The 11,862-nt window shown below is 44.6% G+C and overlaps 1 protein-coding gene across 1 annotated transcript; it reads left to right on the top strand.

Moving 5' to 3' along the window:
* Positions 1–956: 956 nt before the first annotated feature.
* Positions 957–11,735, top strand: LOC130536601 (ovochymase-2). The gene is made up of 17 exons (XM_057052653.1): positions 957–1,069; positions 1,163–1,209; positions 3,044–3,237; positions 3,594–3,691; positions 3,773–3,945; positions 4,028–4,123; positions 4,466–4,644; positions 4,748–4,943; positions 5,569–5,601; positions 5,690–5,780; positions 5,852–5,985; positions 6,122–6,265; positions 6,579–6,703; positions 6,799–6,892; positions 6,988–7,119; positions 8,011–8,100; positions 11,103–11,735. Exons 1-17 carry the CDS (start codon positions 957–959, stop codon positions 11,234–11,236), a joined length of 2,073 nt encoding a protein of 690 aa, XP_056908633.1. The 3' UTR covers positions 11,237–11,735.
* The last annotated feature ends 127 nt before the right edge of the window (positions 11,736–11,862 follow it).

Raw genomic sequence — 11,862 nt, 5'->3', positions numbered from 1 at the left:
CACTGCCAAGGTGCCCTTCAGCAAGGTATCCAACCATTGATGGTCAGAGCTCCTACCCTGATCCTTTATTTATTTTTTGAGACTACCAACCCATGTGACTTTTTCCCCCCAAACTTTAAAGTTGCATTTTTTTTAACCAGGTTGAGCTGTTTGTGAATCACCTGTGTCACAGTTGGAGCGTGTTTATCCGTTTCTGGTGGCCCATTGTTGCCTGGCTGTGCGCGGGCAAGTCGGCTCTGGGGAGGATGTGACTATTCAGACTTTTTGCACAGTCAGCAACAGTGCGGCGCTCCATCGCTCACGTGGCGTGACGAGCAGCACGAGGCGCCCTGCTCCCCTCAAAGAGGAGGGAGGGGCAAATGAGTTGTTGCCACAATGTGCAACGGCAAAACAAATCACTCACGGGTGCCTTTTATTCTAAAAGGAATAAATGTGATTGTGAGGGCCTCGGGAGACTGATGGCATCAGAAGCTCACCTGTCACCTTTCTGCTTCACACCTTGCATCTACTGAAAATGCGCCATAATAGTTCCAGTCGTGACCAGAACTTGTTTTCTGGAGAACTTTCACTAAAGCCCTTTAATTAGTACTCAAAAGTTCTGCAAACTGACTTATTGGAATCTGTTATTTGTTCCAAAAAAAGCATGTTTGTTTTACACAAAGTATGTACGCAGGCCAAGGGTTGGGGAGCGCTGGTCAAAATGTTGAATGTGAAGGAAGGAGGATATGTAATGTTCCTCAAAAGATGTAAAGTTAAGCATTAAACATCCCTTTTCAATAAATCACAGAGATAGATGATGCTTTTGTTCATCCCAGGGGAAATTCACAACTTCCTGCATCACGTTTTAAAAGCACACACATTAACATAAGGTTTTTTTGTGGTTTGAAGCAGGAAGTAATCGAGTTACTTTCCTCGTGAAGGAGAACTGACTGATGGTATTATGTGATGGATTGTCCATGATTGCCAGGAGCCTTCTCGGCTTCCACCGCTCTGCCACCGATGTAGGGCTGTCCATCTCCCTCCCCAGCATAGAAGAGGGCACTCGCCACGAGGCTCTGGTAGAGCATCCGTAAGAGTTTATTACAGATGTTGAAAGACGCCAGCCAGCCCTGACCTCTGTGTCGGCAATCAATCCAGTTTCTCATCCTGCTGCTCTTCTCAGATCTGCACCTGCTCCACGTTCCGCACCACTGATGCACACAGGCCCAAGTGGGTCGCCTGAAGCTCTGCTGGTCCTGGTTCCTAAGGGACTGGAACGATGAATGACCATTGCCTAAGGACCCTCCCCAGCCCCGGGCATAGGTGTCTGTTTGTAGGGGGAGGGAGAGGGGTGGTGATCAGAGTGTGTTGGGCCACTCAAACCTGTTAAAGAAGCTGTTCGCTCTCCCCACCCCTGCTCCAACTTTGTCCTGGATTGTTCCTTCGCCTCCCTGAGCTGTAGTCTGGGTTCCTGCTGCGCATGCTTAAGCGGATTCCTGTTTTCAAAGACCTCCCCCCCGGCTCAGAAGCCCTTTATTGTGACCCGCAGTACCATTACGTGGATGTAATATCAGCATGTTTTGTTCAAGGGGAAGGGAAAAGAGGCAGCCTGCAAAATAATGTGAACCTCCGGAGCAGCCAAAGCTTTCACCTGGGATCCATCAGTAAAAGTATTTTCTGCCTGGCAGGACGGAAAACCTGGCTGGATTACGGCCCTGAAGGGCTAGGGCTTGGTCCGCACACCCCTGAGATAAGGCATGGAATACCAAAAAAGCCACCAGAGAGACCAGCTGCTTCAATATGTAAAAGAAGGTGGCTGAACCTAAACACACCTGAAAGTCCACAAAGGACGACCTTTGGGGGGGCCCAATCTTTAGCTGCACCAGACAGGTTTATCTGGATGAGAAGAAACGCACCTGCCTGTCTGACGTGAGGAACATATGAGACATTTCTAACAATACTGCTGCTGGAACTGAGCCTCTTTTGTTGGGGGGAGGGAGGGGGGGGGTATTTAAAACTGCTCTCTCTTTGTTTTACAGAAAAGGGAAATTCCAAACACACCTAATCGTTGATGTTTCCTTTCAAAAAAGAAAAGGGCCACGCCCATCAACAGGCGCATGGCAACTGTGGCACGGCAACCGTGCGCTGTGCCGAGTTGCACCCAGCCGTGGAGGTCCGGCGGGGCTGCTGGGTAGCATAAACAGGGAGAGAGTGGGCACACACGGCAGTAAAAGAGCCCAGAGACACAAAACACACAGCACACAAGCTGCCTGGGCGGAGTGTTTCCATACGTCTATACAGGAGTGTTAATGGGTGATGCGTACATTAACACATAGAAGTCTCTCTAATGCCAGTTGCTTCTAAAATCAGTTATATGTAGTTTACTGATATCTAGTTCTACTGTAAACTGCAGCCAGATTTAAGCATTTATTATATTATACTGATAAGCTATTAGAATTGGCCAGTCTTCAACAATATTACCATCCTATCAGTATTAATACTAAACCATTAGTTCCATCAGACACAAGGAGGAAAGGGGATTTAATATTTGTTTTGTTCTTCAACAAAGGTATATTTTCACTATATTTCATGGTTGTAGCCTTTCTTTTGTCCTCTCCTCCAGGTTATTCCCACACGCTCATTACTGCACAGCGAATGTGCTGATGGTTGGTTTATTCTCTAAAGTGTAATCTGGTTTTTCTAATCTTTTATCTCAATAGCTAGGGTAAGAAAATGCAATGCCGTTAAAGGTCTCTGCTGTCTTTCCTTTTGTCCCGTTTCAAACTTCTGGCCAGTGTGCAGGTGCAGCAGCCCCTTCTGGAACATTTTATGGCCGCCTCTTTTCTTTACAGCAGCTCCCCTTTGTGTCAGGAATGACGACTCGGCCGGTGCGCCTCTGCTTTTCCTCTTTTCTTGTGAACGAACTGCAAGATTTCTTTTTCGACACCCCCCTCCTCCATCCCTCCACAGAGACAGACAGTTGGTTTCTGCGGGATTTGAATCAATTATTTGTTGAAATGAAGGTCTTTGTTGCCCTGCTGGCTCTCTGCTTTGGGGTAAATAGATGCTTTGGTGCTACTCAAACGGGTAAGTGCCCCACACAACACTCACCTTGTTGAACAGATAATTGGAAATTCAAAGACGTCTTCCCTTCCGGTAGTTTCCAAGTGTGGAACTCCTCAGGTGGAGAGCCTGTTGGTTGACTCCCTGAGGGTGGTTGGAGGGGCTGAAGCCACATACGGATCACACCCATGGCTGGTAAGAGCTTTCCTCAACAGGATACTTCTATCAACATTAGCAGCCACATAAATCCACCATAAAAAGCTAGTAAAATATGTTATGCTAGCTCTACTGTCAAAATATCATGCTATACTAGCTGTACTGTCAAAATATCATGCTATACTAGCTCTAATGTCTTTTAGCTGACAACTAAATGTGCTATAATGTGATTTTAGATCTACTCTGTTAGGGCCAAAAGGAGTTGGTTCAGATTCTATTAGACCATGTCTCTTATCTCAAGGTGCTTAAAGGATGTTGGGAGTGTAAAGCTCAGATTAGCAGGTGCTAACTGTGCCCACTTCAAAGAAGCCTAATCCTTTCTGATGTTTTCTCAGGTTTCCCTGCAGAAGAGGGGCTCTCATTTCTGTGGAGGGGCCATTATATCCGACCGCTGGATACTGACGGCTGCGCACTGTATCCCGTCCCTATCCAAGTACTTTTGCTTTTTGTGACAGGTTCCTCGGCCTCGCACACGCCTGGAGCTCTGATGGGTCTGAATGTCTCGTCCACGCAGAGACCGTCTCGCTGATGTGCGTGTGGTGGCGGGAGAGTTCGACCAGAGAAGAGACGATGAGGAACAGCAGGTCTTCGCCGTCAAGACCGTCTCAGTGCACGAGAAGTACCATCACGCCGCGCCGATGACCTACGACATCGCTCTGATTGAGGTTGATCAACACATTCGCTTTGGCAGGTTTCCATTTGAACTACTTTGTTTCGTAATGGGTTCATTATTTTATCCCTTAGTGACCTTTCTTTTCCTTTCCAACAGGAGCCCGAGTAAATCCAATATGCCTTCCTTTCCTCGATGAGAGCGTCTCGCCTGGAACTGGCTGTGTTCTAGGTGGATGGGGCCGGATCAGGGAAAGTACGAAGACCTAAAAAACCATGACGTCTCTACCTTTGATTTACATTCCCAATGCACACAAAATCCATCCATCCATCCATCCATCCATCCATCCATCCATCCATCCATCCATCCATCCATCCATGTGCCAGTGCTTGCCTCCCCAAACATATCAGCTAATTAACTTCAGTTTAATTTCGAGTTCTACATTCAGACTGGGGATATAATTGGGTGGGATGATCTCTAGGCCAGAATTAGGTCACATTGAGCTTTTCCCTGAAGGTACAAAATAGGAACTTTACAAGTTTGTAGGCATTTTTGGTAATAATTTAGGAGTAATTAAATAATTCTGCTCTTTCCTAGAGGGTCGTCTCCCTGCTGTGTTGAGAGAGGTCCAGTTAGACCTTGTTGAACCAGCCAAGTGTAAGTATGTCCTCCAAACTGTGAAACCTTCACATGGTAGCCAGAGAAGAGGCAGGCCTCAGCCAGCTGTGACAGTTCTGTGTGCCGGTCCAGAGAGCGGAGGAAGAGACGCCTGTCAGGTAGACCAGTGTCCCATCTGAGACGTCTCTAGCAGAGACCAAGCCAGTTTAAGCCCGGCTGAGTCAGGTGTCCTGCCTTCAGTTCTGCATTTCTGGTTTTTAGGGGGATTCAGGTGGTCCCCTGGCATGTCGGACAGGTTCTGGACACTGGGTCGTGCTTGGTATAACTTCCTGGGGAAAGGGATGTGGGCGGAGCTGGGGAAACAATAGCAGTCGGCACCCTTCCAGGAGAGGCTCCCCTGGCGTTTTCACTGATGTCCAACTGTTGCTGCCGTGGATTAAGCTTCAACTGAGAGAGGGTAGGTCAGAACCCCAGGGCCCGACCCCCAACAAGCAACAGTGGCAAGAAAAAACTCCCCTTCAACAGGAAGAAACCTTGAGGAGGACCAGGCTCATATGGGGGGACCCTCCTGCTGATGGCCGGCTGGGTAGAGAAGAAGAGGGAGGACAGATAGAGAAGAGAATATACTTAAATCACGCAAATATATTACTCATACGCCCCGCCCACCTAATTAGTATAAAGACTAACAGATCGATAAATAAGAAATCTGGAAATACAGAATAAAAGGCAAAAATAAATGCGGAAATACATAAATAATGGAACTTATTTATACTTAAGTCGTGTTTAGTCCTACAAAAGACACTTTGCCTTTTATACCTTGTATGAAAGTACATTTTTGTAGGTGTAATATAGTCATGTGACACTTGACCAGGTAAAAGCAGAGATGCAAAGGAAAGTAAACGCTAGTAAACCAGCAGAGGATTAGCTTCTTCACTGTTTATGTCTGCCCCAACTCGCTTTTCACACTTTTCTTTGGGGATATGAGATGTTAAAGTACAGCTCTACGTACTGAATGTGCAGAGATTGATCGGTCTCATGATAATATGGACGATCCTTCTTTTTCTCTCTCTTATGTGCTTTAGATGATCCACAGCGGCATGAAAGGTCATCGTCAAGTGAGTCGTTTATCTCCTCATCTTTATCTTGTTTATCACCACGCATTCAGTATATACAGTGTTTTGTGTGTGTGTGTGTGTGTGTGAGGGCTCTGTAGTGTGACAGATGGACCTTTAACTGAGAGTGAGGGAGTGATTAGGAACCCTGCCCACCCTGGTGTTCACTATGATAACAATCAGTAAGTGGATGGAGAAATTGATTCGAAAGCCTTTTGTTATATTTCCTCGAGGACATTCTGTGTGTCTTCAGGTTGTGTGTTTGGACTATCAGCATTCCTCCAGGTTTCACTCTTCTTCTGGAGTTTGACCACCTTGATTTGGAGGACGAATCTGACTGTCGTCACGACCGACTCACCGTCTCAGCTGGACCCCGCATGGTCGTTGGTACACTCGACACACGCGGCAACATTCTGCGAGCGTATTCACACATCGTTTCTCCTGCTTTTCCTAACGTTCCGGATTGAACTGCAGCATAACTCGTTGTCTCGTCTCAGCAATGGCTTTTCCGCTGTTTACCCAGGGAGATTCTGTGGCAGTGTCCCCCCAGGCCGAGTGCTGATGAGCAACTCCCAGAATGCAACGCTCCTCTTCTCCTCTGACATTAATCAAGCAGGAAGTGGATTCGTTGTTAGGCACCGAGCTCTCTGGGGACGTGCGGATCCTGGTGGGATGCACAAGATGAAGCACACAGCCACGCACATTTCTGCAGAGTGTATCACAGCAGATCCCTATAGGAGTGTCATACATATACACTATAGATTTTCTATATATAGCTCAGTGATGGAAAAAACACACAATGCTTATGGCAACCTGGAAGGTGCAGCTGGAAATGTCACCGCACAGAGAACCAGACTACTTTGCAACATTTTCTCTGTATCAGACACATGACAACAGCTAGTTCCTCAATTGTACACACGTGTGTTTGTATGAAATGTGTCTGAGTGTACGTTTGTGCGTGTGTGTGCGTTGCCAAACAGGATGTGGAGCTGTTGTTCTAGTCAAGGATCCAACGGTGGTCCACAGTCCACGTTTCCCACAGTTCTACAGCCATGACTGCGCCGTGCGCTGGGTGATCTACGCTCCGATAGATCACGTTGTGAAGGTGACGCGCTGAATCGCGCTCTAAAAAAACCCAAATGCAGGAGGGGAACTGGTCACCTGAGTGTTGGAAATCTCACATTAACTGTTGCGATTCAGCTCGACTTTGAGACTTTTGACCTGGAAGAGTCGGACACCTGCCTGTACGATTCCCTCGCCATCCTGGGGGATGTAGAAGGAACTGAGGAAATCGGTAGGAGCGAGGACAAAAGTTCTTCCTCTGTGGGCTATTTTCTGGTTCTGGGGTCAATTTTGACATTTGTGTTAATGTTTTTGTTGTTTTTGTAGCAGTGCTGTGTGGCACCAGTGTCCCTCCTCCTGTCCTGTCCTACCACAGCCTCATGGTGCTTCACTTCTCGTCTGACAGCAGTGTTGCGCGTCAAGGTTTTCGCGCTGCCGTGACCTTTATCAGCCACGCGGGTGCGTAGGCCATGTTTGTACAGTGGGAGCTTAAAAAAAAGATTCACATACACGGAAGGTAACCACGTGGAAATGGAAGACGCAGTTGGAGTTTAGCTCTGTTTGCGTTGGCAACCACAGCTTTTCTTAGTTAGCATGGACGCTAGCCCACTGGATAATGAACGGCGTCAAATAGAGATGGATTACACGTTATCTCTTCTCTACCAAAGGTTTCTTTTGTGTGTGGTTTACTTTACAGCAGCATACCGTGCCGTCAGAAGCTAATATTTTAGCCTGTGTTGTCAATCTTTGCATACATTTACAGTTATAACCCCCCCCCCCCAACAGAGGATTCTTCCTCTATGCATGTGCACAACTGTGAAGCTGCATAAAAGAAATTTAAAAAAAGAGAGTACATCTTATTCATATTGGAAGCTCTGCCATTTATTATTAAGCATGGTAAATTGACCCTGGCAATGATGCAGTCGTGATGCACTCACTTCCTCTCTAGCGGACACATTGCCTGGATCTAAGAATCAATCCTTTAACTGATATTTCTCTTTATTTCCATTCTGCGTGAGAGCTGGGAGCTTTAAATTTCAACCTGTCTCACATTACCACCTCTACCAAATGGATCGATTTAGATGATTCACGGACGTAGCAGCAAAGAAGGCGCTCCAAAGATATTCTAACTATTTACCCATGTCTTGGTTCACTGCTCCACAGATATGAAGAGGCAAATGTTCTCTTCTAAAACCAGCAATGTGGACAGTTTTAACAGAGCTTGTCCTGTTTTAACCAATTAGGTATAAACACGTGGAGGAACACAATTAACCTATTTTTTAAAAAAGCCCCAAATGTATCATTATAAGTTTACTTCCTATAATATGCTATATTGTCCCTCCTCTACAGACCTCCACAGTCAGGACTCGACAGTCGTTGACCACAGGACGGTTCTCCGAGACTACTTGGCCTCTAACCAGCACCACGTGAGGTCACATGGTTGGTGGTTTTCCCTTTTACTCTCTTTCATTTCCATGGATTTGTAAGGTTTCAGTCAGAAACACAGCAGTCAGGAATTGAGTGTCTGGAAAGTCCTACCTTCTGCCAGTGGAAGTTCAGGCCTTCAGTCTGGATGAGATGGGGTCAAATGTGGATGAAGGACAAAGGTCTTCATCATCTGGCCATCTGAGTGAAATGAAGTGCTGCTCTGAATATTAAGTGCTGCTGCGACCGGCATTTAGAAGGATTATGAGACATTTATCGTAGGTAAGACAACGTCACTTCCGTCTCCTGCACATTCTCACATAAACGAGAAGCTCCACAATGAAGCGTGTGCTTGTGTGTGTGTGTGTTCTTGTACTCTCTACATGAGTACTCATTCTACTAGCAAAGTGAGGACATTTTTGGGATTTAGAATATCTAAGCAATAATTTCAACTAGATTTGTGAGAAAGTTGAAAATCGACAATTCATTAAACTGGGTCATTCATTCCTTTAAATTATTAGAGTTTTATGGCCTAAACTGTAATGGCCTTATAACTTACAGTATATAACTTTTATTTTCATTTTCTACCAAGCATCTTTTTGTTATCATCCTCTATTATTTGATTTGATTTGATTACAAGTGGGAAGTTCTAGTTTGATGAACGTAACTGTGGCAGTAATAGCACATCTGTGATATTTCTGGAGAGGTTTCTAGAAATTGAACTGAACCATCAATTGGATATAATCTGAATGTATAAAATTAATCCCCTTATGAAAACTATGCGTGTGCTGTCAGTAGATGTGTCATTGCTCTAATCCTTTTTGTTGATTATATTAATATTATAGTGGTTATCAAACGTTAGCATCACAAGGACTACAGTGAGACTAACTTTATCAATTATTTATTTCCAGTGTAGCTTTTTTTCCTACACACGTGTCATTTTCCACACCACTGGGCCAAATTTAACAGCTGAGTTACATGGTTACATTTTCTTTTCTTTTCTTTTGGTGGTGGTGGGGGGGGGGATTAAAAGGTAATCTGAGTTAGAGCTCAAGAGTTCCATCCTCATTAGAGCGTGTGAGTAAATATTCTCAGTAAATACTGTGTGACCTTTTAAAAGGCTTCACAACAGAGAATGATTTAAACATGGCTGTAATGTTGTTTAGAACGTAAACTGTATATCTACCTATATGTACGTGCATGATGTCACCAAGGGGGACTTCTGTATAGCTTCTCAGTCATCGAGGTCATCGTTACCCAAGGTAGTTTTCTCTGTCAAATGGACTGTGTTTCTTCTCTGTGAAGACATTTCGCCTTCTATCCAGAAGGCTTCTTCAGTTCTGAACTCGCTGGGGACAGAGCTTGAAAATATAGCCCATGTGGACCATTGGCATGTTAATGATCTGAGTGGTCACCTGAGAGTCGTTGGCAGTGTCGTTGGTCGTCTCTGAGACAAAACAACATTACTTTGTTTTGTCTCAGAGAAACCTCTCGTCTGAGAAGTTTAGGAGGATCCTCCAGAAACACAACATACCGGTTCAGTTCAAACCTAGCAACACTCTCAAACAGAGGCTGGTACACCCAAAGGACAAGACACCAAGACACAAACAATGTAATGTTGTTTGTGCTGTACAGTGCCAGGAGGAATGCAAGGAACTGTACATTGGGGAAACCAAGCAACCTCTCCACAGAAGAATGGCACAACACAGACGTGCCACCTCTTCAGGTCAGGACTCAGCCGTCCACTTACACCTAAAGGAGAGCGGGCATTCCTTCGAGGACAGCCAAGTTCGGATACTGGCCAGAGAAGACCGCTGGTTTGAGAGGGGTGTCAAGGAAGCCATCCATGTCAAATTGGAAAAGCCATCCTTAAACAGAGGTGGTGGAGAGTGTTGTTGGGTTTGGTTTGTCGTGTTTCTGGAGGATCCTCCTAAACTTCTCAGAGGTGAAGTTTCTCTGAGACAAAACAAAGTAATGTTGTTTTGTCTCAGAGATGACCAACGACACTGCCAACGACTCTCAGGTGACCACTCAGATCATTAACATGGCAATGGTCCACAGGGGCTATATTTTCAAGCTCTGTCCCCAGTGAGTTCAGAACTGAAGAAGCCTTCCGGATAGAAGGTGAAACGTCTTCACAGAGAAGAAACACAGTCCAGTTGACAGAGAAAACTACCTTGGATACCAAGGGGGACTGTTTTTTCCTGCTTTGAACAAATCTAGTCGTCACCTGCAGAAATGCTGCCAGTGGATGGCGCCATCTAGTGGATATCCACAATAAAGACACCCTATGAGAGCCCGTTTTTGTTTATTGGTTTGTGTTTAACATGTGGACATATTTATATTTCACTATATTTTAATACTACTAATTCAAGTAATATAGATAGTTAATAACTAAAGCTTTTCTTTAAAATGTACATAACAGCACGGTAAGATCTAAAGAGCTGTTTGAGGCCAGATTGTAGTCTTTTAACGGATTTTTAAAAGGAAATCATTTAACATGATGGTAACAGACGCTGTATAAATCAACATGAATTGATTGATTGATCAATGGAACTTTAATGGGAGACATGTGAGGAGGAAGCCCTGTTAGAAACATGAAGGCCCGACAGACATTTGTAGAGAGAAATAGAGAGCAAAAAAGTTCTAAAACAAATGTGGACACCCGATCAGAGGATGTGTTTGAGGTACAACAAATACGGCATTCCAGGGAAAGATTCTAATTCCAAGTGAGCGTCAGAGACAGGTGGAGAGGGACAAGAAGTCTCAGGTTATAGCAGCCAAGGGGGGAAATCCTAGTATCAGGGAGGAGGATGTCCTATCTTCAAATATTGATGTATATATGTATATTTAAGGAGTTAGACATTGATGTATGAACATTTCGGAACAGCTGAATATTTAAGGTGGGTCTACTTTCTTCAGTTCTCATTCTTGAATCGTAAAATTGCAATGGTAAATCATGAGCCAAGCTCTGTATAGCAGCTCTGTAATAATCCACCACCACCACTGTTTTAAAGGGAGCCTGGAGGCTGCAGGTCCAGCAGTGGTCCAGTCCAGCAGCAGAATTCTGACCCCTCTAGAGAGTCCAGAGGACCCCAGAGAGCGTGTGGACGATGGAGACTACAGTGGAAAATCCTCAGGAAGAAGTTAATGCCACAAATATATTGTGAATTTTATTACCTCTGCCATCGAGGCTTTTATTTGTTTGTCCTTCTGAAAATAAGAGTTCTGAAAAGATTTTGAGTTTTTGGAAATGTTCATTAAATATTGATGATGGAAATTTTGAGATTTGATACTCTAAAGTAAAGCATGATAAAGCAACCTACTATGTTATGTAGCCCTGCATCCCTACTGCCTATGGATACTATTGGCTTGGCAGTCTTTGTTTCTACTTTTGTTAAATCAAATGCAGCATTTTCCAGTTGCAAGTATTTGTGGTTACTGATTCATCTCTGAATAAAGAAACAAACACAATTTAGTCATTAAATTCTGTTGGCAATGTTAATCAGGAGGGATGTTGTTGCTCTTTGTTCAGATCCCTCCTTGACTTCTTCAGTTACTTTTTTGTACAATTTAGAAGCATCCTGGTAAAGAAAAAATATGTAAATCCCATTAGCAGAAGTTTGCTATTAAAAACCACAATATTAATGTAGTGTGTGTGTGTGTGTGTGTGTGTGTGTGTGTGTGTGTGTGTGTGTGTGTGTTTCCATGGTGTTAATTTAAAGATCTTTGTACCCCGACACAAAGTGCTCAGTAATGCCTCTGTAACTGTTGAAG

Source organism: Takifugu flavidus, chromosome 13 (assembly GCF_003711565.1).
Source record: "Takifugu flavidus isolate HTHZ2018 chromosome 13, ASM371156v2, whole genome shotgun sequence".
Classification (NCBI taxonomy): domain Eukaryota; kingdom Metazoa; phylum Chordata; class Actinopteri; order Tetraodontiformes; family Tetraodontidae; genus Takifugu; species Takifugu flavidus.
The sequence above is the reverse complement of the archived record's forward strand: the minus strand, read 5'-3'. Positions and strand labels throughout refer to the sequence as shown.